The 27,571-nt window shown below is 41.3% G+C and overlaps 1 protein-coding gene across 1 annotated transcript; it reads right to left on the bottom strand.

Annotated features, from left to right (window-relative positions):
• Positions 1-20: 20 nt before the first annotated feature.
• IPPK (inositol-pentakisphosphate 2-kinase) lies at positions 21-26,688 on the bottom strand. Its single transcript, XM_057368077.1, has 13 exons — positions 26,530-26,688; positions 13,641-13,688; positions 9,811-9,906; positions 9,003-9,069; positions 7,329-7,450; positions 6,845-6,934; positions 6,191-6,249; positions 5,791-5,863; positions 4,347-4,626; positions 3,017-3,167; positions 1,812-1,914; positions 1,277-1,356; positions 21-281 (listed from the first exon to the last, which is right to left on the bottom strand). Exons 1-13 carry the CDS (start codon positions 26,608-26,610, stop codon positions 56-58), a joined length of 1,476 nt encoding a protein of 491 aa, XP_057224060.1. The 5' UTR covers positions 26,611-26,688; the 3' UTR covers positions 21-55.
• Positions 26,689-27,571: the final 883 nt, after the last annotated feature.

Raw genomic sequence — 27,571 nt, 5'->3', positions numbered from 1 at the left:
TGTATTCCAATAATCTTTCTCATGTGTTTGAATAAAAATAACCTTAAGGGAATGGTTACACTTTATGGAGAACTAATGTGCAGTCTTCATTCTCCTTGAAGAGGTTGGACATAACTGGGTCCTCTTTGGCCTGTACATTCTTCAGGTAATAGTTGACTATTTCACCATCAAGTTTGTACTGGTGGGGAATGCTTTCATAGGGCTTCAGGTCCAGGTCCAGCACAGAAACAGAGAAGGTGAATCTGGACTTGGATGTCAGTACCACAGGTCTTTGCTCAGAGCTGGAAAATAAAACCACATTGGACATCTGAGTCACTAAAACCAGTATTTTTAATTTATATGTCCCCTTGCAAAAGTGACTCTAATGTTTATCTTAGAACTTTCATGGGAGCCCAAGAAAATAAACTGCAGCTAATGTAGCACTGAGGAAACTATAGCTCCAGCTTAACCAGTCCTGATGGAACCTTGCTGGCATCTCTTCCAGTCATTTTCCTTTCAGCTTCCACAAGCTGAAGTCAAGCATTACTCTCACTGTATTTAGTAAATCTAAGCTGTTTCTAGGTGGTGCATACAAAACAACAGCCTTGTTAACCAGCAAAAGAAAAAAAATGACTGCAACTCCTGCTTAGGTTCAAGGTAATAAAACATTTTGTATGGGAACTGCTGTCCAAGAACACTGAGGGATGGAGGAGTGCTGAAGGCAGCCGTTGCACAAGTCATGTCCATCAYTAACACTTCACTGAGAGCTGCAGGACAAATGCAGAAAACAGCATTCCCTAAAAATAAAAGGGCTCTGGTAAAGCAAAGCCCCCTGCAGAAGAACAGATTAGCACTGCTGACAAAAGCCAACATGCATAATATTGTGGCAAAGCCTCCTGCCTGACAGCCAAAGCTGTCACCTCTTGATTATTACCTTGGGTTTTTTTTCTAACTAGGCCATTAAAGGCAATTCTCCCTATGAGAACACCAAGACAGAAAAACCATACCTAGTTAAAACCATATAGAGCTACTATGAACAGTCAATTCAAATTTTAATGGAATAAATATAAAACTTGGATCCTTTTGATCAACTTAACACTCTTCAGAAAGAGAACATTGGTCATAAATGTCTTAAATCAGAACTTTCAAAAATGCTCACGGCCAAATATTTGGACACACCACCCCCCACACACACATCCCACATTTTTCTTAAGTGATTGAATTGTCTGGACAGTACAAACACCTTCAATTTCTAAATAACTGGAGTCATTCCAAGGCAGGTACAGGCAGCTCTTACCATTCATCTTGCAGGCAGGGGGAAAGGGCAATCATGATGGAGCAGTCTTTAGCAGTCATTGCTATTCTGTACTGCTGCACCTGCACAATAGAAAACACACATTTTCTCTTAGATTGGTGTTTGCCTGTAGTAAGGTGTCCTGTTCCTTACAAAAGGCAGCACTGCACTCCTTGTACTGGGATTTTGGCAGTTTAAGAACTGGAAATTCTCTGTGACAGAAGGTTGGCAGGAGCAGGTGCTTTTGCAGCATCCTGTATACGAATCATATTTATTTCCTACCCATCATGTTCCTAAAAGCCAAATCCTCCAGTTCCTGCAAATGCTTCCTCAGTGTAGAAAGCAAATAAACAGCTTTATTTTTCTCTCAAGAACTGGTGCTACAGGCTTGTTTTTAACTGCATCTGCTATAAACATGCACCCTGGTACAATGAAGAACTTTAACAGTACAGACCCTGACAAGCCTCCATCCATTATCCAGCCCTGAGACAGAGGTTAATTAACACAGATCAAACAACCTCAAGAAGTTGAGAAGTACCTTTGTTAATGCAAAAGCCACTGTCCCATCGTCTTCCAGGGAAAGGTCCAGCAGCTTCTCATAAAATGCTTCATTGTAAGGTCCATCTATCTGTAATGTACTTCTAAATAAATGTTAAAAGATTTACAGACAGCCAAAATGATGTACTGGTTTTTCAGTGTGATCTTTCTTCAACAGTCCAGATATTCAGAAGAACCCAACAATAACACTGATGGCCATGTCCAAATATTAACTCATTGCCAGCCAACATCACAACAGTCTCTGTTGTTCTCGTATCACTCAAGATTTGCTGCTGTTTAGGATTTGGATTGTATGGGGTTTTATAAACGTGGCTCAATTCACTGCCACCTGTGTATCACAAGTGTTTTTTGCAAAAGGATGGGTTTCTAGCAGTCTGCAGAACCTCCAGAAACATTGCTGAAAATATATRTAAGAAATATAATATACAGAGATTTCTTTTATATATGTATTATAGTACATTATTTTGTACTTAAAAGGTATAAACTGAGAGCAMAGGCATATCTGACAGGGCCTTCATCCACACCATGTGCTAATGGGGGGTGTCCTGGCCTCCTTCCTTCCCCCTCTGAACAGCTGAGCCCTGCTGAGAAGCTGAACCTCTCCCAGCAGGGTCTGTCCCACACAAACCCCGCAGGTCAAAGAACGCATTCTCCAGTGCTCTGTTCCCTGTAACTGCACAAGCAGCAGCCACTCCTGAGTGAAGCCAGAGTGCCCTCGTGTGAGCACAGGAGAGGAACAGCACCCAGAGAAGGATTGATCGTACTTACACTAATAAGCCTCCTCTGAGTTAAAAAACACAGCAGCTTGCAATCAGCACTGCAAAACATCAWTATCCCTGCAGACATTCCCAGCTCTGCAGGTACAGGGGAGAGGAGAAACCAACCACCCACTTTACTGTACCTTTACCTTTCTGCAAACACACAACTAAGAAAATGAGCCTTTTTTCTCTCTTAGCCGGTTGTGAGCTTCCCACAATCATTAATAAAAATTCAGGCCAAAGTGACCAACATCAAAACTTTTAAAAATAATACTCATCTTGTACGKTAGCTGGCACTTTATTAAAAATTCAGAATATGGAGTGCCATGAGGAAAGGCGTGCAATGTTACAAGAGTGTGTGCACAGAGCCAATTCTGTCTGCAATCCTGGTTACTCAGGACTGAAAAGAAAAGCCACCAAGTCTTACCTCTCTTCAGGAAATTCCTCCAAGTACTGTTCAACTCTACTGTACAAAGGATAGAGTCCTTCAATATCCAGCATGTCAAGCATCTGAGCCTGAAGGGTTTTATAAAGGAGGCAACCCCTCGGTAAACCAGAGCTTTCCAATTTATGTTTACCTAGAACAAAACGCATTTTAAAATAAGGCAGACACAAGTCTTAGCTTTAATTTACAACACGTGCTTGTTCAAAAGTTAGAATACTTTTAGCCCAGTCACAGGGAGGGGGAAACCTTAAAACACTTCAGTTTCCAAACTACAGTGCCAGGGGCGGATACTGAGCTGCACATTTAAACAGCTCATTTTGAGCTGAAGAACAGAGCACCTGGTATAAAGCTCTACAAACTACCTAAAAAACAAACAGCAAAACACACCCACATCCACTGCAATCTGCTTGTTTGAGTCCACAAGAGAAATTTCTCATCTGAGTGTGAGGTCACCGCAAATTCACTTTGAACAGTATCAACTGCTGACATAATAATTTAGTATTTCAGCTCTGGGGTCTTTTTCATACAATATCAAGAGATTTGTATTTGCTGTAATTTGTCTAAGACAGCTCTTTCTCCAACACTACAACAAACCACAGGCAGTGAAAAAGGTCCTCAAAAGCGAAGTAAGAAATGTGCTATTGTGTAATTAGGATAACTGGGARCATCTTGAATAATTAGAGCTTTACAGAACTTATGCACTGAGGAATTAACATCATTTACACTTTTTCAACTCTCACTTCCCACTGCTTTTCCCTCTGGTATTCAGACTTCTGTCTTTACCAGAAGAAAAGAACATGAGCTGTGCCCTGTGAGGGCTGATAGGAGGAGCAAGGAAAGGCAAAATACAGATGTTGTAATAAACCAACCAAAGCAGCAAACTTCATCACATACAACATAGAAATTCCCCACTCATTTGGAATACCTATGATTGTTATCAGCTCMAACTGGTATTTTCTTCCATTTTTCCTCTGCCACCTCCTGAATTTATTTTTACCCCGTCATTAGATACAKTGCTGTTAAGTGCTCACTACAACGTCATATTAAGAACAATTAYCTGGCAGCCACACAGCTCAGAACTCTTCTAAAATGCCATCCCCCTGTTTCCATTCTCATATCAGTAATAATAATCAAGAGACAAAGATCTAAATTGTTCCATCAGACAAGACTGAGACCTAGTCTAGCAGGAAGTGTCCCTGCCCATGGCAGGGGGCTGGACCAGGTAGCCTGTAAAGGGTCCTTTCCACACCAAACCATTCYGGGRYTCYGTGAACAGTTAATTATTGTCAGTTTTTACMAAATTATCCCTTACCATTTCTTACTAGCTCCTTATTAAAAGCACTTGCTTCACAGTAGCTTCTCCCTTGTGAAAGGGGAACTGTCTTCATGTCACCTGCCCTGCAGGTATCGGTGCTACTTAGTAGCGTCATGGTTATCACGTGGATTAATTCCTTAACAATTGTCCTTGTGCAGTGGGGGCCACTGACCAACCCGTTGGAAGGGAAAAAGAAGGGTTTTAAGTGACGAGCAAGTTCGTTCCAGTCACAGACACAGTCCTGATCATCCTTACAGCCATAAATTAGTTCCCCATTCTGAAACAAGGAAAAAAGGAAGGCTTTAGGCACGTCAGGAAGTCAAATTATTCATATTGAGCTACTCAAAGCATCAGGTTTAATCTTTCAACCACAGAAAAGGTTTATTAGCTTAACAATCTGCATACAGACATACACAACATTCCCAATCTCTTACAAATTTGCCCTCTATAAGTTTAATCAGAACCTCCAGGTAACAACCTCTGAATGAGAAGCAAAATCAATGTTTAAATCAAGTGCTAGTTTCTCAACTTCATGAACTGTAAGGAATCAGAACAATACAGGTGAATGATACTTGGCACACTTCACTTCTTTCTGAATAATGGCAGGAGTGGAAAAGCACCGTGTGAAACACCCTTCTTCCACCAGCCCAGACTGGCAAAGGGAAGGCTGTGMAAGGGGACAGAAAAGGTGTGATAGCTACCTACACTAATACAAAAATAGGATGGGTCATAGAGTTTAAGTAATTCAAATAGTAATTTGAATGAAAAGTAATTCAGTGATTTCATATTGGAAATTGAAAGAATCTTCTTTCCTAGAATTAATCTGAAAATCTCCACAAATTGTCAGTTACTGCCTCATATTTTTCCTACATGATTGCCAGGGAATACCACTTTCTTTCCTCAGTGAGGCCTGCTGTGCCTTGGGCCTGCATCAGTGCTCCAACAGGAATTTAAAACAAAGTATTTGCAGTAACATGCMAAGTTCTCCATCTTCTTCTTCCTGAAACAGCACATAAAAGTTTTCTAACTCCAGTCACCTTAAGAGACCTTTTCTATTAGTTGTTCCTCAGCAATTCTTTCCCACTAATACATTTCCCAAGGAATGGTCAGCCCCAGGGCTGTCAGAGCTCCAGAGGCTTTTGGAAAATGCTCTCAGGGACAGGGTGGGATTGCTGGGGTGTCCTGTGCAGGGCCAGGAGCTGGACTTTTGATGATCCCATAGGTCCCTTCCAACTCAGGATATCCTGTGAGTCTGTGAATTCTGGGAAATTATTATTTATCTATCCTAACCTGGAATCTAACTATGAACTTTCCCTTTTCTTTATTTTGCTGGGGTCCAACAGTGATGGTGGTTTAAAGTAAAATCTTGACTGTTYAGATACTCAAGTCAAATTGTTTAAAAGCCAAAGCAAAAAAAGCAAGCAAAAATTTAACTGTTTACCTTAAATATTTTCAAGTTGTTCTGTGCCTCCTGTAATAAACTCTTCAAAGCAAAGTGCATTCTTTGTTTATTTCTAGGGAAAACAAAATAAAGCCAAGAATGTTTTATCACAGCCTTTGGATGTTCACACCTGGCGTGAGCACATSCACATTACTCATGCTGAGGTCACTGCAAAGGCAAAGTGAACTTCAGCTCTGACTAAACGAAACTTGGGTGCAATGTTATGCAGCAAAAGGCAGCTGATTGCTGAGATAGGTGTAAAGAACTAGATACCAACAGAAATAATCACTGTGAAAGTCAGACGAGCCAGTATTGATCATCCATAACATCTCAGTGAAAAGCTAAGTAATCCAAGCAAGAAATCTGTAATGCAGATTTGGCAAAACCACAGAATCCTTACCCTGAGAAAAGATCCAACGGGCAATATTTACTTGGTCTCTTCCATTTTCCGTTGGCCACCTGTGGAAAACCCAGAACACTGCTGTTACCCACTCTACCTGGAATAGCTGCTCACTCATTTGAACAGCCAGGGGTGTGGCACTGACATCCTGCCTTCAAAGGTCAGGACACTTAAACCCCTTTGAACACACAATTCACAACCATTGTGGGTGTTCCTGGTCATTTTTAACTCAAGTCACTCAAACTGCATTCACAAGGGAGAAAGGTCACGTTAAATCCCAGGGAGTCACAGTCACACCATTCCAGGGTCACAGCAGCACRAATCCATGAACTCCGTGCCTGTTACATGCTGTCTGTTCTAAATCACAGAATGCACTTGGTGAGCTGATCTGGGAAGGAAGTTCCACATCAGAGTTTACCCCATCACAGCATTCATAGTCCCCAAAGGCTGGTATTGTATTTGTTTGCTTCCAGCTTCCCACAAAACTTGTTCCWTCTCTCACTAAACAAATTCACACCCAGCAACTCAGCTGTGTATCCACCTACCAGCTTTAGTCATATCGGAGATTTGAGCAAGCTTCAACAGGAAARCAAGCCTGGAACAGCAAATAAAGCACAGTACAGCCAAAGGAAAGCAGGGTGATTTAATAATTACCTTTAGATGCTGATGCATACAGTAACGACACACCTTGTGCTTTATCTCCTGTGAAACATGGCTGGAAAAAGGAATGAAGCCACACTTTGGCTAAAACAAACAAAAGAAGATCGTAAATATAAATGTTYCTCTCTCTATAGAAATATAAAGGCACACAATAGGCAAATCTTTCCTATTAGTTAAAGGGAGATTTTAAAAAACAATTTTAAAATATCAGCACTTAAAAGCTGAATTACTCTCAACTGTTYTTAAAAATAAAGACGCAAAACTGTTGTGGCCTACAGAAAAGCYTAGTAACACCTGGGAATTCACCAAATTTCAAAAGATCACAATTGGAAGAGGGAAGGGGCTATTTCCTCCTATGGGTCACAGTGRAAGCAGTGAGCTCTGCCTTCCCCCACTGCTGCATTCCTTGAAAACTGCTGGGGCCGGTGCGTAGTTAAAAACTGCAAACAAGCCCTGAGGCTGCTGTGCCCCTGCACACCTTGATCTCGATGCAGAGGATGGGCCGGTGCTCGGCGAAGCGGAAGGTCTGCAGCCGCGTCAGGTTGGGAAGGCACATTGCGTAACCACTCAGCGTGTCCATGTCCTTGTCACAGCGACACTCTGGGACAGCAGGGGAAAAACAACACAAACAGGGAAATTAGGGGTGGGGATGTTTGTTCACTCTGTAGCCGTCTCGTTCGCCAGGTGGGGCGTGGGAACAAGCCTGGAAGGACAGGACACGCAGTTTATCAGCTTTAGCCAATTATGCACTTGCACAAATCTGCCCTCCCCAKGATCAACGCCTGGTTTCAGTTTCCTCCAAACTGTCCCAGGCATAYGGAGTGTCCCAAGAGCTGCTGTTCATGGCCAGCTCCCAGCTCATCCCAAGAAAGGTGAGGCCTGAAACAGCAAGGAAATGGAYTGGCCAACAAGAGGTAAAGAGACTCCTTAAGGTATTTATTCAAAGATGTGATCTCCTGTTTGCTTACTGGGCATGACCTACCATCCCTCAGCTGAGTCAAAAGGATCTGAAAAYTGGCATGAATATCATACACTTAAGAGCATTCTGCATAAAAAGCCTTTAAATAACCTCTCTCCACGTGCATCCTTTGGGGCATAGAAAGGTCTGAGATATTTTAGTTCCAAGTTAACAGGAGCATGGAGTCCCAGATTTTCAGGTACCTGTGGCAACTAAACAGACACACAGGATACACATTTCTGCTACAGTTTCCATTGCTAAGAAAAATGCCAACTCTGAAAAATATATTGCAAYAGAAAAAATGAATCTCAGAAAACAAAGCCTCAGACACCAGCCTGCCATGCCATACTCCTTCACCAGGATGGGCAAGAAGCCTTCTGTCTCCAACAAAATGTTGAAAATTCTTTTTCTAAATTGAAGCAAAAGTACATACTTCACACCTTCACAGCTGAAAGTCACTTGCCAAATCAGAAAGACACARGAATCTGAAATATTAGAGAAGCTCCTTTGCATGTTACACAGGCTTATGTGAAGGGTAACACTGAAAGAAATTCTTTCCTTGAGGYATAAAAAAATTCCTGTAAAAAATGGACAGTGAGATTTGTTGTGAAGCACCTGAACACTTCCTCACAATCACATTTCAAGCCCCAGCAGCTATGGACACACAGAGTTTAACTTTGAGAAATAAAACCAAATTCTATCATTCACTTCTACTAGAGTATCATGGACATTTTATTAGACACTATTAACTTTCCCTGCTGGCTCCTGGCACCGTGGAACTGCTTCTCAAACAAGTGAGGAAAAATCAACAATGGCATATCCTATGTTCACATGTAAATTTATTCCATTTTTCTCCTGGACCAAAGGCATCAAAGCACTRACTACAGTACTTTGATTTAATACCATATTTATCTTCAAGGAGTTTTGCTAAAGCAGACATTTCTGGCCATCCCCAGGAACATTTGGGAGCAAAGCACCACAAGGACCCATCTCTTCGCCCATTTTAGAGATATCAGATACTATTTTAATTTAAAACACAAACCATTTTTTCCACAACAAATGATCAACTTATCATTCTGTAAGTATTAAAAAAGTCTCCTKATACTCTGAAGCGTGATCCTTTTTTACTTTAGAACAAAGCAAAATGCTTTACAGCTTGAGGAAGCCCCCCTTAATGCCATCCCTGGCACTTACCTGGCCTCTCTGGCTGGATTTTCAAACAGAGCTGTCTTACGAAGTCTAAAGGCAGTTGAATAATTTCCTGTTTGGGGGAGAAAAAAAAAAGACATTTTAATGGAAAAATKAATACCCAGTTTGGGAGTCTTAAAATGGAACAGCAAAGTACAGTGGGTTACACGAAGTACAGTCAGCAGCTTCTCCCTCTGATTGTCTGTGAACACCTGTACCTGCAATCACATGCAACACCTGCTCCACTATAAAAACCAAGACCTAATTTAAACAAATGCATGAGAAAGTGCATTTTCACTGCAAATTTAATGTGTGTGAAGGAACCTGCATCATTTTGTCCTTTCCACAAATGAACAAGTCCCATGTCTCACATCCCACCCTTCCAAGGCAGAACTATGTAACTCAAATTTCAGGTGAAGCTGTAACTTTTTAACTCCTCTGATGTTCAGTGAACAAGATCTGGCCACCCTGAAGAACAGAGCCAGGGAAAAGGTGACCTGTGACTGCACAGAAACCTCAACAATTAATATGAACCACATTTTTCCCCRTGTTTTGTAGTTAGTCTAAAAACCTCTCTCACACACAGCCCCCTCTTGCCTTACACAGGGCAAAGAAATGACCACAGTTTTCATCAGTAGCTGGAAATAGCCACACCACTGAGTACAATCCAATCACCTCATCAGCACAGAGCATCCAAATACTGCTTGTGTATCTTGCAAACCCTTTTAGTTCCTTTCACTGGCACTCAATGCTCCCCCAAACACTCCAAGGTTTACAATACATAAGCCATTTATTTTAAAAACAAAACAACTACCCCATGGTGAACATAGTTCTCCCCAAAGAACTGCTTCATCACATGTTTTCCGAAGTCTACGATGTTTTGAAGATGGTGCAGTATTTCCTCTGGAGTCTGGAAGACAGAAATGTAATAATTGAACTCTGAAATCATGATAAACAAGACTCCAGAACACACACACATCCTGGTCAGTGATTTAGCAAATGGCTTAATTGCTGAGCTTGGTAAGTCAGTGCACGCTGGAGTTAAACAGACACATCAAACATGCTACATCTGCTTCCCTACTGCTATCTCAGGGRCTGGGGCAAACAGAAAAATGGTCAGAAAAGATGATTCTTCTTAGATTTCAGGGAAGAATGGAGACAGGAAGTAACACAGGTGCAAGRGGGGGAGATTGCTCAGGATCTGCTGTGACCATTATTCTTAAAACAGCTCAAACAATTCCAGTGGTCCAAAGAGGTGCCCAACATGCCTTCCTGCCAACAGCAGCAGAAGCTTGGGAGTGTTACAGAATAGACCATGGAGAGTGGGAAGAGAATCGCTGCTAAGACTGAGGCATATTCCAAACCTCAGCATGAACAGRTGCAGAACTTGCCATCTGTCCCAAATCCTGCCCCAGACAATGAAAAATCATACTTCATGTGAGATTCTGTAATTTCCTAAGGAAACACCAAGTTCTTGTACAAGACAAAATGCCAAGCTAGAAAGGAAGCTCCATGAGTGCTGGAAGTAGGACAGGGACAACTGCACAGTCAGGCTTGGACAGACTCCTACTCACTAAAGAGGGAGCAAAGGAGTTTTACAGCAATATTATCCCATTCCCAGCACTCCAGAACACTCTGRTTCCCTGCAAGGTATTTTATTGTTACAACAGACAATCTCAAAGCTACTCTGTCCTTTAGTAACACATACACACACACACAAAACYCACTTAARTCCTTACAATAAGATTAAGTGGAGGAAAAGAAAGTGCAACACTTTAGAACACGTTAGAAAATAGCAGAGGAAAAACAAGAGCAGGAGAAAAACATAGAAACAGAGCAGAGTAAGAGGAAATAAAATGCTACAGGACAATACGCAGACACTGACAAAGCCTAGAGAAAGGAGGCAAGACCACATCCAGCACTAATTGCAAATAAAAATACAGCCCCTTCTTTAACTTATACAAATTCTGAATGGGGAAAAGGAACATCACCTCATCTCACCAGTAACAAATCTCAGCTAATTCCCAAYTCCAGATGGTTCTGACCTTGTTTCCTGATGTACACAGCACCCCCAGGTTGGTGGTTTTTTTGTTTGGGGTTTTTTAACATATATACACACACTGAGAAATAAGCACTTCATAAAAATTCACTGCTGCCACTTTTACAACTCACCAGTTAAAAGGATCAATACAATCATAAAATTATAAATCAAGCTTAAAACACCTTTTAATAGCAAGTATATTTGATGTATCTATATGAAACAAAAAAAAACAGGTTGCTTGAGCATCATCTTTTAACATAAAAAACAATAAGATGAAAAGCTTTTGAAGGATCTGTCATTACTGGCAGCTCATTCACCAAAACTCAAATAGGCTTTATACAGTAATTTTTTTAAAAATTCTTTCATGCAGAAGATCATCTACTAAAACAGCAACACGCAATTAAAAGCACTCCATGAATATTGACACTTGACCTTCTACTCAAGCAACGCAAGCCCTGTAGTTGCATTATTGAGTATTTCTAAATCATAACAATAAAGTCACAATTCACAATAGCACCATCTTGTTTAACTATTGGATTATTTAATCTCACATTCATGATTAAACAGGTAATTAAAAATAYAAAGCAGCATCCAGACTTCTTTGCCTTTCCCAAATAAGCTAGGCAGAAGAGACYGAGACCTATTTGCTCACATCTGAATTTCATTGTGGGTCTTACTAGAAAATATTTTGCTTGAACTGYTTCCTTCAGCATTGTTTACCTTGAATGACCTGTGATCTCATGCACAAATACAGAACATTTCAGCACCTAACTCATCTTGCACTAGTCACGRATACAGATTACTCCTAAAAAAACATTTTCTCCTCTGTCATTGTTGCTATGTGTAAGTTCATCCCAAAATTCAGATTCTCCAGGATTTGTTTACTGATCTGAAGATAAAATATTTAGTCTTCTAAATTTAGATAAAATATTTAGTCTTCTGTTCTGCTCTTAGAAAAAGCAATCCTTCAAAAAAATCAATCACCAGAATAAGTAAATATATTCAAATCACAAAACATCCTATTTAGAGGAAATCGTGTATCACAAAGTCCACACACTCCTAATGCAAGGCAAATGCAGAAAACTGGAGCCAGCTCTCCTCAAAATGCAACATGTATGACCAGCCTCAGTGCTGTGGTGGGTAACTGAAAAGTCACTTCCTGCCTTCCTTTACGACTCTCATATTTTGTCAATTATTAAAGAAATTACTATGCAACAATCTCTTTGAACTTAAAATTTAAAAAATAAAAAAGGAAAAAGGGCAGGTACTCAATGTTCTGTTTTCTTAAATTAAGTAAAAAGTCAGTCTGTTGCAGTTTAAGTTGTGGTCTAGCTCTCTCCTGCTATACTATAAATTGAGATAAGCACTGTTTCCTTTCTTGTGAGGCACTGGACTCTTCGCTGTTCTTGCTAACACTAAACATTATTATCTTGGGCTACTACAGAAAACACAAGATACATTTTTGAAATATTGCCAATATAAGCAGCTCAAAAATCGACTTGAATCATACTTTAGTTTTACCAAATTTTTTTTCAAGTGAAATAGTAGAGCAGAAATGCCATCAAATAACTCATACATATGCCCATGTTCACCAGYTTTGCCTTCCTCTACTTTGGCAACTTCTCCCTTGTCAAACTGCATGCTTTTCACATTCATCTTTCTGATTTAAAGTAACAAAATGCCCTTTCTAGATGTTTACTTTACATTCATCTGTGTTTCCTTTTTCCTAAGACTAAGCACACACACCATTCTCAGCAGAGTCCCAATGCTTTTTGTATTTCCCTCATCAGAACAACCTGTCACTGTGCCACTGAACCTCACAAAGCCGTGGTTCAGGAGTGCTGCAACTCAAGCCATTCCCTGTATCTCTCAGGTGACACTCTAAAGACTCCTCTCAAGGTTGAGGAAATAAAAGGATTTGAATCTTGTGCTCTCAGTATTTATGCTCTACCTTTGGTTTTTGAACATTTTTTATCCTTTTAAAAGAAATCTTAAGTAATTCACTTCAGCTCCYTCTCGAGCAGAAAAACCTTATTGTACCATCTAAGAAACTGGGAGAATTGTGCCCTGTCATGTTCTTTTTGTAACAGGACATTAAAATGACTCACTGACAAAGAGCATTCTGTGAATGTTTCCTGTCTTTGTTCAAATTCCATGGCTCTTTAGCTACTGAACAAGTGGTCAACAGCAGACCTTTACCCTGACCCCAGACCTGTGCTGCTCCTGTTCTATCTCACCTGGCWACAGCCAGTAAAACTCCTTTCTTCCTCAGCATCCCTGTCCTCCCACAATGGATCTGGAACACCAGCACTGTCTGTGTGCCACAGCWGCCCTTACAGAAAGCTCTACCCTCTAACACATGGCAGTCTCACACTTTGCCCTGCACAGAGCTCTTGGTATCAGCACTCAGATCATCCTTGTTACATAAGACAACCTCAAATTTCCTCSTGTTACCAAACTCCCTGAAACACGGGCACATTTCAAAACATCCCTTTATTCTTACTCCTGCCAGTCACAGCTCTTTCATAGGTTTCATGTTTCTTCTCACACTGGCTATTAGTTTACCCAAGGGCTTTCAGCAACAGGACATGTTTAAATCTTACCTTATTCTGGTTAGGGGGGGACTTCAGAAACCGCAGCACCACACAGCGCTGGAGGAAGATAGGAAAGAATAGGGTTTCATTAGCATTTAGGAACAGCACAATTGTCTGATTCCCCAACCTACCTCTGTGAGAAGGGAAAAAAAAAACCAAAAAAGAAAAGCACATTTCAGATGGTTATTTTGCTCAACTTGAAATCAAATACACCAGCTGAAATCAAACACAGCAATGTCTGCTGCCAGCTTTGCCATCAGTATAAGGAGGCAGCCACTGCATTTCCAGTCACCAAACGCACCAGGAAAATGTTCCTTTACTTTACAGCACTGCTCTGAAATCTGGCACTTGTGCATCAAAGGTTCCCAAAGGGGAAAAGAGACACAAGGCCCACTCCACTTACAATATCAGCACAGCATTACAAATTATTAAGGAGACACTTAGCAGTTACCAGCAGCAGCTACACAGGTGAACTTCCACACAGTAAATACATAATACAAACACAGCAYGACATCAGGTTTACAAATATTTTACCTTAAAACCATTTAAAAACTCACTAATTCTTGTAATTTTTACATTTTTTATCAGTTTTGTAACAAGTCAAAAACCTTGAGACTTTACACATTAAAATCGAAGTYTGACATGGTGTTAAGGAACCTGCAGCTTCAAAAAGCAATACACAGCCCTGCCTCAGGCTGGTCAGCCTAAATATGTAATCCTGAAGATATTTACTCTCACTGATGTAGTTCAGCCTATTCAGGTGTGATGGGGATACAAATAACTGGGCCCCACCAAAGGTAGAGACAAASAGCTGTTTTCCAGAGCCATCTCTTAGCCACTCTGTCTCCATCTGGGCCCTTACAAGACACATCAAAAAGGATTACATTCCATTTGAAGCACTCAGAAGTACACTCAGATTCTCTGACAAAGACAATACAGACAAAACGTCCCAGTTGCACTTCAGGCTTATGGAATCCAAGCTTTTTCCTGACCCAATTACTTGCCATTAAAAAGCTCCCATAGCAGAGCACCAGATCTATTCCATATTTCAGGGCTGAAAGCTGTCTCTGGACAGGCTGAGGGAGAGAGCTGCAGGTATCTTTAATTACTAACATGGAGAGAAAGAGCAGGAAACAAAACTGATGACAATGTGCCACCCAAAACAGTAACAAAAACTAGGTCCAGATTCAGACATTGTCACTGAAACCCAGACACAGCCCGTTCCAGATCTAAAAAGTCTCTCCCCACCATAAATCTCATCGTTCACCCACATCTGGAAAGCACTCTCAGCAAAGTAAAAGGATACCTTGCTGTTGATTTGATTTGTCCTGCAAGATGAGTGTCCCAACCAGCAAACTAGATACTACCAGAGTGGTAATTACAGTCACCAGGATTTGACAAGATTCCTGGGGACACTTCCTCTCTTTCTCTCATTATAGCCTACACATGGGTAACAGAGCCTATAGCTGTGTGTGCAGTCTGTTATTCTTACAGCGTTTCAACCRCTTGGATCTCCTGCTTTAATTATTCATAAGCAAGTGGATCAGCGATGGAGTGGTCTGATTATCCCTTCTAATCCATTCTGAAACATGATTCTGTAGTCTTTCAAGGCTGGTGTAGATAGTTATCTTTTAATCAGTTCCCAGCCAAGATTCCAGCCACTGCTCTGGAAAACCTGATTGCTCTCACAGGACTCAGGACAGTATTTATTCATCACTGAATCATTTCYGATTTGGCAAAATGACAAAATTATATATGGCAAAAGAAGAACATGTTGTTTGTCTAAAGATGTCACAAGGAAACACAGCACTGTTCAAACAAAACTTCACAGATGCACTTAACCAGCTGGCCCACATTACACTTTACTAAGACCATTAGATGACCAGAGGGCAAAAAACAAAAAAAAACCCACAAAATGCCACCCCAAACCCAAAAATAAGCCTCAAAAMAAGTCAAAACCTTCTTTCCTTTTTGAGAGCAAGTTTTCAGCTAAATCCATCCCTTTGTGAATTTCAATACCAGTTCCACAGCACTAAGTTAACCCATCAGGTGTCACAGATGCCAACTGCTTCACAAGTATCACCACCAAAAATATTGGCCCACATTTTTCATGTTATTGCATTCCTGATTCACTTGACTGGTTCTTTACTTGGAAATATTGTGGGTGGTTGTTGCCATGAGGGTTTTTCTTAGTTATGTTAAAAAGCCTCCAATTTTTTTATATTTACAGATTGAAGACCAAAGATGTACCATGCTTATCCACATGCATGAGATCGGCCTAAATCCCAAAGGAAACGGATCTCTGAAGAGGTTGTCACTACTCCTCAGCACTTGGAGCTAGATCCTAATGCTCCCAACATTTCCTTCTCCACAACCAGGGGAAGGGCTTACAGAGGTGCTTAACACCACTTCCATCAAGGCACTATSACCATCAGAATATTTAGTTAGCTGCACAATAGTCCAGAGAGATAAAAAGATTAAAAAAGCAGGCTGCAAGCAGAGGGGAAAAAAAAGAAACAACACATGGATTTAGCCAAATGTAATACATGAAACATTAAAAGGCTTCACATCTTTTGAAGTAAGATAAGTTAGAAAAATAATGAACTSAAAGGAAGAATTCTCTACAAGTTTTTTAATCCTGCATATGTTCAGTCTCTAGTTAGTGACAAAAGACTAAAAATAACCAACCCATCAGAACATCAAACATGASTGCTCTTACTCTCAAATAAGGAATTTAAGGACAACTCTCACATGAGAACACAGCAGCTTGATAGCAGATAGCAAACAATGTTCTTAGCGGCTCCAGGACCATACTGGGACTACAATCACCACCACTTCCAGTTGTTATGGAAAACTGAAAACAAACACTAGCAACAAGGATACCAAAACCCGCACCTCTGGAAACACATCCACAAGCGCTGGGCTGGAGCTGATGTAACCAGAAATGTTCTGGAGGAGCCCTATCCCCAAGCCACGGCACTTCAGTCTGCAGCCTGAAGTTTAGAGCCCCAACAAGACAGACAAACACTTCTTTAGCACCCCATCACTAAACAGTTGTTTGGATTAGAGCACAACAACTAAAAAGATTAAAGATTGTGTTAAAGATTGCCCGTGAGCAGAGAAGAAGCTGTAGGAGGAGCTGTGAAAATATTCAGAAGATGTCTGTGGCATCACAGAACCAGAGGCWTGTGTACACACACAGCTCTTGTCCTCATCTGTCCTGGGAAAAAACAGTGTCCTCAGCTTAGTCCCCAAAAGCTTACCTGAAAGAATTTTTATTCTCTGAAGCAGTTACTACAGCTATTATATTAATCTTACTCAATAAAACCCAAAAAACGAAGTAATCCTCTTGGYAGTTTGGCCAAAATATGACTGGCATCAATCCAGGTACTTTGGATTAGGCAGTAGCATTATGAAACCAGGATAAAAGCTTACAGTTGTTTCTTTAAAGCTTGGTGTTTGATATTGACCTTATTCTATGACCTCACTGTCATAAAATGCAGGCTTCCTGAACTGGAGAGTTTTTAGAAGTTAAACACAACTGGGRCAAATCTATAATCTTGAAATTCCCCTTCAGGGAACAACCTCATTTGCATCACTGAGGGATTTTTCAGGTGTCTTGCTATATCAGTAACAAAAATCTGTAAAAGAGTTGGTGGCACTGAAAGAAATAGCAAAATTTATGTAAAAATCAGCTCAACTAATAGTAAAATTGCTTAGAATTGCAGAAAGATGTGTATATTCCCTCTGCTCTAACCACCTCTTCTCACATGGGTTTAAAATAAGCTTCTGTACAAAAATACAAAGAATTAGCCTGTCCAAATACAAAGCCTGGGAAACATCAGCTTCTCCTTTTCCAAATAAGCAGGTTCACGTCATTTGTTATTACTTTATTATTATTCTAMGAAGCACACATTAACTGCTTTTGTCCGGAGGCAAAGCACTACTCTGACATCGCCTTCTGCAACTGGGAAAGATTCTCATCTTGTTGATTCCCAACTTGTGTTCACATGTGCAAGATCTACTGGTAGAAAACAATACACTTTGAGAAGCAACTTTTTAAGTCTCAAAAGGAACTCCACCCCTCTTCCCACACCCATCATCTCTCTCACTCCATACAACCTCATAAATTCTGGCATCTAAAAACTCACCAGGATTTTTGCAAGAGCCCTATCTGTAATTTCACATCTTAAAGTTACCTACCTGTTGTTTACAAAGGAATACAATATAGAAACAGAATAAGAAAACACAACTTTCTTTTAAAGTCATCCATATAAAAGTCACAAGTTTCCAATCATAAACATGGGGGCAAAACACTCTGAAAGACTGGTAAACAAATCTCTCTACAATTCTTATTCTACTATTTTTTGCATCTAATTACACACACCACCACCAACSACTGCCAAAGGAGATGAAGGTAAAMGTCAAATACTTCTAGAGAAAATACTGTCTGTAAAGGCTCTTGAATTTCTTTGCACAATAAAAGCTGGTTATTTAATTCACTGACCCTGAGGAGCTACCAAGAACTTACCAAACCCAGCTCTAAGCACTTTCTACACTGTGGATATTCTGTGCTAACTAATTACTGTGGATTTATAGCACTGACACCTACACAAAGGACATTCTATCAAATTATCAGTCCAAGGCAGGCAGACAAACTGAACTCAGTTGTATGCAAATACTGATTAATGAYAGTTCCAATGGTACTCAACATGAACTATGGAACTGTTTCACTGATATTAAGCTATTCCTGCAGTAGCACACTGCAGGAGCTATATGCAATATATGTCAACTAAAGAAATTATTCTTTTTTTATTCCAGGTCTGCATCCCGCAACCCCTTCAATTCCAATTCTAGTTTGAGGTATTTAAACAAAAAACAATGGTTTTCTATTCAGAAAATGCAATTTTGAGAAGGAGAAAAATGGACAAAGAAGTGTTTTCTTCACATCTCAGAAAGGACAGTGACAGAGAGAAGAGTTCCTCCTTCTGAGATTGACAGAACTCAGGGAAAACATGCCCACCACACTGCCCAGGCACTTCAGCCAAAGCTTACCTCCATGACACCCAACACAAGACATTTTTAAAGGTCTCCTTATCCAGGGCCAGTGTGTTATGCTCTGTGGAGGGATGTGGGAGATGGAAACAAACTAAGTGTCAGAAAATTCTGTAGCTTTTGAATGAAATATACCTGGTGATATCATRTACAATTGTTTTCCAACCCAGTTTGGTTCTGCATAAGGTGGATAAGATCACACAAAACAAAGTGAGGAAAGCTACATTTCCTGCCAGTATGGAGGAAGTTTAGCAATTGCTCACACACAGTCCAAAGAAGCATTCAGAAATCGGAACAATACTCTCTTATTTAGCACACGAGTCCTTGAAGAACAATGGTTTTATTTCTTAACATGAATAAAGGATTTCTGGTATGGCATCTGGCTTGACACCATTCAATATGGCAAACCATTATTTGAAAGCAAACCCCCCRTGATACTTGTTTTCCTTAGGACAGAGCTCATGGTTGCATCAGACTTCAGGTGCTCATTCCAATTTTTTTTTTCTGCTTGGTTATGATCTCGATTCCCATGAGAGTTAAGCACTGCCTCAGGTTTCACTTTATAGCTAAGCTTCTATAACCTCACAATACACAGATGGTACCAATTCAGAGAGAATTTAATGACTGCACTCTGCGAGAGTGAGAAGGAAATGTCTGCCCTTCAGCCAAACCAGCTAATCAGAGTACCTGAAATGATATCAAGTGATACACCCACTGGTACGAGGTGGAAACACATACCAGAGAGAGARCAGGATGAATAAACCCATTGATGCCTGGCCCTGGCCGGCATTAGCACTGTCTGGGGAGCACAGCACATGGCCCTGAYGTCCTCGCTGTGAAACACAAGGAAAAAATGGACTTTAGCATTTAACAGCGTATCAAATACCACATCCATCTGTCAAACAGGTGMGTTGTACCAATCAGAACATAAGAACACATCCTAAGCTTCCTTCCTTTAAGCTGCCCTAAAGCCCCCTCTATCARTAACACACATTTCCCAGCATTAAGCTGCTGAGTCATCTGATGTTATGTTGGGGAAATGAGGCRTTCCAGGAAACTATTAACTGGGGAGAGGAAATAAAGAGCCAAAAGAGTAATAGGGATTAGAATGAAGTTAAAKACTGAAATGGAGAGTTAGAACAAGTGAATAATTCTCAGCATTCCAGAACAACTCAGCYAGAAGGCACCTAAGCAATCCTTGTGCCCACACGGAATCCAGTAACTGTTCCTTCCCAAGTAAAAGCAGGTCAGGGAGGACAGTTCAAGGAGGTCAGTACACCTCCTTGACACTTTATTCCATGTCACAAATATACTAAGGCAAAAGGAACAGCCACTGAAAAGCTGTGARGGAGGAAGAACCAAAAGAGTGAATAAAATAGGCTCTTAGACTGAGCACTCCTACACAGCTTTGGGTCAGCCAGGCTGCTTTATCCAAAGCAACCATCCCACGGTCACTGTCGACTGAGGGCAGATACAAGAGCAGCACAGAAAAGGCACAGAAACTCCATCACTGCATTACAAGCACTTGTAAGAGACACAAAAAAAATGTTTTGAAGGTTACAAGGTGATCTCAACTGCAAAAGGAACAYATTCAAGTTTGAGCTAGCACTGAACTCAAACAGAAGAAAACAGGATCATTTTTAATCATGGCTCTGCATTCAGAGCATCCTTTCAGTGCAGAAACCTGGAAGAGACAAGAAAAATGTAACTCCACTGGTACAATATGGAATGGAAATCCCAATAATGAACTAAAATTCCTTGATGTTRACTAAACCAAATAACTGAGGGGAAGTGTGTGTCAATAAAAAGCTTCACAGCTAATTCACAGAACTGGAAGTACTTCCAACTTTTAATTCTCTGTTTATAGTAAAAGCATTGTAGATTGTACTCAAGTAGCGTTAGTCCAATTAGTCATGACATCAACAGCSACAGTTGTACCTGTTTAGCCAAAGAACCAAATATAAAAAAGTACAAAACTGTCCTTTTTTTTAATCCACTGACCATAGATGTGTATCTGAGTATCAGTTAGCCTAGGTCAATATAAGGAATTATACAGGATAATATAAGGAATTATTATAAGTTTAATATGGGTGTCACAAAAGGTCCCAAATTACAATTCAAGCTGGTGATTGCCCTCCATTCCTAAAACCTTCATTGCTGTTTACAGCAAGACAGGCTTCTCTTCCCTTCTTTTTCACTGATGACACACCCTGCTCACATACTTGGCTTTTTCATCGTTTTTTTCACAGCTGATTCAGTCATATTGGGCAGAAGCTCCTCTACTTGTTTACAATACATAAATGAAATTTAAAATAAAAATCAAAAGCAATTACAACTAAGAAAGAAGGACTATTACCTTTAGTCATCAAACTGTCTTCCTGTCCTTTTGTCTAAGTAGGCAAAAGGTGTGCAGGTGTGGGGCTTTTGCTAAACAATGTTTAGACACTGTTGATATGCACACACCCAAAAAAACAATACTGGAGAAGCCAGGTCACATAAATGCCCTATGAAATTTTAAAAAAATACCACACACACATACACACACACACAACCCACACCCCACAACCCCCTAAATAAACCACAAACAGAAGAGGCAGAAAATCCTACAGAACCAGATGCAAAACTCTCCCCTACATTACATGATTCCCAAATCCATCAGAAATAAGAATTAGCACAGGTTTGGAATGTAAATAGAAGAATCTCATCAAGGAGACAAAAATGTTTAAGTTCAAGTCTTAACAAAACTATGCCTTTTCCCATTAGCCAAAATAAAATCCAACAAATACAAATTGCATTCTACCTTTTCTGGTRGTGTCTTTCTTTGAAAGAACCAAGAGACTAGAACGTGGAATATTTTAAATGACAGCAATATTCAAAGAAGGCCATTATTAATAAACTGTTGTATATCTTCAACAGCAAAATTTCCCTAACTGAAGATTCTTTAATGCAGAAATCAGCAGCCTGTTCTATATTTTCATTAAATCAAGGCATTCACAGATATTAATGAAAAAAAAAATCAGAACACAACTGAACAGAAAATAGAACACAACTGAACAGAAAATAGAACACAACTGAAAAAAATTTGCTTTTTAGTCAGGGATCTGAAATTTCTCAGGAACAACTTGGAAGTTTGGGGTGCATCAGTACTTACACAAATTTTAATAGCACAAAAAAGACTCAGGCAACTCTACACAGAAAAAGAGAAGAAGAAACAGGACACACAAGTTTTTGGACTTGTACAAAATGACATCATCAGAAAAAGCACCTTAAGAAGATTCTCTCAACAAGMCAGCAATTAATGATCAGCATCATCCTTTTCTGCCAAACAAGACCAGAGGAAAGCTGCAGCTAAGTCATTCCAACCGTAAGTTTCCACTTTCAGCAACACCCTTCAGTCTAAACATACAACCCTGTCCTCTCTTTACATAGGTTTATTGCAACAAAACTGCATTTGTCATTATTCTTTAAAAAAAAAAATCAACCAGCCACAGGAAAACTATTTCATAATGCAAAGGTACTATGAGGAAAAATTATCTACCCTGATTTGACACAAAGCCCCTTCTCATAATTTTATTTCAAAATCCCAAACAAACCCCTCTCAAAAGTGACTTTCTGCATATGTTTTGCAGCCATCATAATGCAGGTGCCAGCAGAAGCAGCTACAGATGCAGTGAAATCAGAGACTGTTGCTAAAGCACAGGATCCCACCCTCTCCCAACACCTCTGATCGCTACAGTCCCCTGTGCAGTCAGCTCAAGGGTTGGGAAGGATGTCTGCAAAMGCAGCACTGGGACATCCATCACCTTTACCACAGGTCTTGAAGGAAAAATAAGTATCACAGAGACAGATATCTTTCATTCACTACAGGCACCAACTTTGAGAATYTTCTGCGAGTTTGATTACCTGGTCTGACTCCCTCTTCCAGTCTCCTTAGCTACACCTCACTCACTTTCTCCATCCTTCCTCCTTCTCCTTTTCCTACTCATAAGCTCAACTATGCTCTGGGGATGGTTTATGCATTTACTAATTAAGTCCTATACCAAAACCCAAGAATATCTGCTGGAGCTCAAATATTCCAAGACATGAAGTAGATGATAATTAACAATCCAGGCATCTGAAGACACAAACCACAACCTTTTGCAAGCACATGTCAAGGCTGTTCTACACCATCTCACTGAATAAAAAACAAGCTGGGAAAAAAAACTTCCTATTTTCTGCCTCCCTACAGTCACCCTGAAACACAAGTTTAATGTTCAAATGTATTCTAAAATTAGGCTTTGGTTACCACAATGTCCCAATACATGAGAAGTAAAAGAGAGGCTAGGAGGAATGCACAGAATTCATCTCATAAAGCAACTGCTGCAGACAGTAAGCACATGTAAGTACAGCAAAAGGAAATCTTGTACCAAAAGTTATTATTCCTAGAGTTGCTTACACTACTTTCTACAAACATCTACTGAAGCCTTTTGAATGAAGTGTTAAGTGTCCCCGTAAGAGCAAACAACTGATTAAARTGCAGAACTCCAAAGGAGGATATCCAGCTCACTTCTGAAAAACTAAGGATCTGCACTGCAGAAAGACACAACAACTTACCATGAGATAGCTGTTCTGCAGTGGTTCCCCTGGACTCTCTCTACTGCTCACGAGCAGCGGGAGGCAAGGAAAACACTGCTTAGCTCTCTTTTTAAATCTGAAGCCAAATTTGAMGCAGGAGTGATTCTCCACTAAAAACTCAGGGGAAAATAAACCTTTKTAAACCACCTGGTTGGCTGTGATGGTGCTTGGTTGGGGGTTTGTAGAGCCATATCTGTATCTGYCCCATAGTATGAATGTCTCACCAACACCTCTTAAGAGTTAAAAGTTGAATTTCACATGAATCATGTATTTCACCTAAAATMATGAGGTAGGAAAGTTGTCCATTTTAGCACTTCAGCAGACTGCACAAAGACTACACAAAGGCCTTTTGATTAATTCATTCACAGCTGCAATAAAAACCAAAAGCAAAACCTTGATCACCAGAGAAATTTGTACTATAGCTCTGTACATCTTCTGAAACTTTAGGTTCACCAGAACTGAAACTTTAAAAATCCATGAAAACAGAAGTTTGAGCATTCATCAAGCAAGTGAACACAGAGCTCCAGCGATAGCAATGGGAACTGGAAATGTTCGACAGGCATTCCATCTTTATTCACCAGATCACTGTCTAAATGCTGCCAAACTAATTAAAGCGACTCTGTAAAACTATCACTGTAAGAAGAGACTTTGAATAGCCCATGCAGTGCCTCAGGATCCTTATCCTTCACTGGAGGGATAAGGAACAGCGACGCACTTGCAGTGATTTCAGCACACAGTGAGACTCCCATCACATCCTGGAGGATTAATAACCAGCAAGAGGAAACAGCACAGCGAGCACTGACAGCACTTTCAGGGAAACAACAGAGCTCATTCCATAGGACGCCACCATCCCACTGCCAGACAAACCTTTGTCTGGACGCACTGGAAAAGCGGCTGCGTGTCGCCTGCGTCCAGGGCTTATCAGCTCACTGCCCGCGGAGCTGTTTTGTTGGGCATGTGACTTTTCCATGACCAACTTTTTAATTTGGCACTGTACTGGATTAACAATGCGTTACATTCATGTCTTAAAGGGCAGCATACAGGGAACAGAGCAACCCGACGAAATAAGCAGAGCTGTAAAYACAGGAGAGCACCCTGAACTCATGGTCTTTGTTGCCTTTACTGTCCATCCCCAATCCAGCCACAGCCAGGAACAGGAGTGGCCACCCAGGCTGCCTGTCCACCCCAGCCCACACACCCGGTGTGCTGGAGACATGACCTTGCACAGGGCTGTTAGCAGCACTCCAAGGAGCGRTGCAGAGAGCAGGAGTTCAAACACAACACCCTGCACCTCACTTTGTGAAAGACAAAGCAGCTCATGCCCTCTTCTCCAGAAGGACGGGGATTCATTTTTTTGTTGCAGTTTTGTTATTTAAACTTAAACTTCTTAACTTCCCCTCCACATTAAAAACACTACTATGCATCAAAAGGGAGAGCATGGAAACAAAAAGCACATATAAGTAAGAAGCCAGATTGGAACAGTGTATCTGAGYATCTACTCATGTCTCTCCCTCCATCACCAAATCCCTATCTCTTCCTCTAGCATTGATACACAAAAAAAAAACATGAACTGGGAAGCTACAGAATGAAGCAAGGACAGTCAAAATGTCTTAGTTGTGCTGCTGATCTGCTCACACAAACCTGAGAATAACTTCACACCAGATCATGAGAACGATGATTAATCGTGCAAGTATGTCCCTTCCGTAAGAGGCACAATGCTACAAGTAGCACCGAAAACAGTAGGCACCGAAACAGTATAGGCTTCAAGTTTACCAGACCTTATCACCAGCAGACACAAAGATCCAAAATGTAAGTTTTACTATTTCAAAGCTGTCTATAAAGAAAAAATTGTATCTATTTCACTTAATCTTAAAAGTTTTAGCATTTTGTTAAAAAGAGAACTGGCACACTCAGCAGCTATTCTGAATCATTGGGTGACTTCCTCACTTTCCACATCTTTAAAGATATCACAGTTACATCACTAATAATCCATTATTTATCTTGATTTACATCATCCAGTGACTGAGTAGTTCCTGSTTTTTAAAAACTGTTTTTTTAAAAACTAAAATGTGACAGGAAACAAAATCATACACATTCTTCTTGTATGAAAAATAGCTTTTAAATAGTATTTTATATAAAGAAAAAGAGGGGGAAAAACCAGAGCTACACAAGTGCCCCTACTAAAGTTAGGAGAGCACCGTAAGATTTCTAGCATTTTCTCAGACTTCGTATTTGTTAATATTTTACAGCTAATTCATACTTATAATGCAGAAATTAGACATTAGAAGAGTCCACTACTTTCACTCATTCATTTAGACATAATTTTAAAAAATCGTTCTCAGGATTCAACTCTCTTATAGATCTTTTTCTACAAAAAGCCTACATTTCATCATTCTGGCTTTACWGAGTTTTGATCTATGAATCATCAAGAACATTCTGGGGCAAATCCATACCAGCTTTTAAACTGAAATACAAATACATTTTTAAATGCACAAAAACAGCCACAGGCACCATTAAAAAAAGGAAGAAACTCCTTCAAGGGACACATATCCCAATATATTAAGTAAATAACGTATGTGCAAGTGGAGCATGAATACACTGCCAGTTAAAAATGACAGTCTGCTTGATTGGATCCAGCTTTGTTTAATCATTACTGCTTTAAGTGCTGGATCTCTTTCACTGGATTTTTTTTAATAAAAAAAAGAAACAAACCAAAACAAAAAACCAGACCAACAGGTAGATGGGAGGATAGAGATGAAGTGACCGCCGGGGTCACATCACACCAGCTCTGTGGCAAAGCCGAAAACCAAAATTAAGAGTCGGGAGCCCGGCCCAGCACTGCAGCGAGTGCTCAAACTCCTCACAGAGCCAGAGTCGGTGACAAAGGRAAAAACACGCTTTCTCCAGCTCGCTTTCTCCTGTCACATCACCCACACCCGGGAAGGATGATGGAAAAGGTGAATTTTTAGCACTTTTCCTCACAGCTCCCATCTCCAGGAGGCAGCTGCCCGGCCACCGGCTTGCTCTCCCTTCCATCCGCACTGGCCGTGACGRAGGACCCGGGGAAACGCCCGCTCATCTTCCCCACAGGACTTCCCCACGGGCCCGATCTCCCCGGGATAGAAAACTCGTCCGGGAGAGAAAGCAGCGAAGGCGGGCGGCGGGGCCGAGCGGCCGCTCCCGCCGGGCCGCCCCCCTCACGCGGGCCCGGGTCGGGGCTCCCCCGCACCTGGCAGTGTGAGACGACGAGGCTCTGGTTGCCTTCCCCGTGGTACTTCCATTCATTCTCATCCATCTTCTCCACTTCCATGCCCGGCCCGGGCCGCGCKGAGGGCAGGAGCAGCCGCCGGCGCCGCCGCCTCACGCCGCGACCATCGCGGCTGCGCCGCGCGTTCTCTGCCGCGGAAGTCCCGCCCGCCGCGGGCGCCATCTTGGAGCCGGGCAGGGCAGCGCYGCCGCCGCCATGGCGGGGCCGGGCAGGGACCCTCAGGCACCGCCTGGGCACCACCGGCCGCGGGAAAGCATCTTGTGCCTCCGGGAATGGCCGGGCAAAGGAGGGGATAATCCCCCTCTACTCTGCAGTGGTCTCACCTTGAGTACTGCGTGCACCTTGGGGCACCACTCTATAAAATAGGGATTAAGTTGTTAGCTCCAGAGAAGGCCATAAGGAGGGGGAAAAGATCGGSAGGGAAAGGCTTACGAGGAGCAGCTGAGGGCACTTGGTTAGCTCAGCCTAGAGATGAAGAGACTGAGGGTCGGGCACTGAACAGGCTCCCCACGATTGGGTCACAGCCCCMAGGCTGACAGAGCTCAAGGAGAGCTTGGACAGCGCTTTCAGGGACAGGGTGGGATTTTTGGGGTGTGCAGGAGTTGGACTCTGATCCTGAGTGCTCCCTTCCAATCCAGTGTGTTCTATGGTATGGGGTGCCCATGTCATACACTGTGTGGAAGGTGAGCTTGCATCTGCAGCAGAGGCTCCACTCACGGTCTGACACCCAAATAAGTGGAGATTTTGACCCCTTTGGGGTTGTATTTCACAGAATTGATTGGGCAGAAAAGAYCTCCAAGAGCATCAAGTCCAACTTACAGCCAGTCACCACCTTGTAAAGCCCACCAGAGCACTGAGTGCCACAGCCAGTCTTTSCTTAAACACCTCCAGTGACTCCACCATCCACCTGGGCAGCCCCTTCCAATATCCTTTCAGCTAGTTTCCAGCTACACTGGTTTGAATTTTACAGATGCTTTCTCCTGCAGTCAAGTGGGYGTTTAAT

This window comes from Malurus melanocephalus, unplaced genomic scaffold (genome assembly GCF_030028575.1).
Source record: "Malurus melanocephalus ecotype Western Australia unplaced genomic scaffold, MMel_1.1 scaffold_87, whole genome shotgun sequence".
Classification (NCBI taxonomy): domain Eukaryota; kingdom Metazoa; phylum Chordata; class Aves; order Passeriformes; family Maluridae; genus Malurus; species Malurus melanocephalus.
Note: the sequence above shows the minus strand (reverse complement) of the source record. Positions and strands in the feature narration are given on the sequence as shown.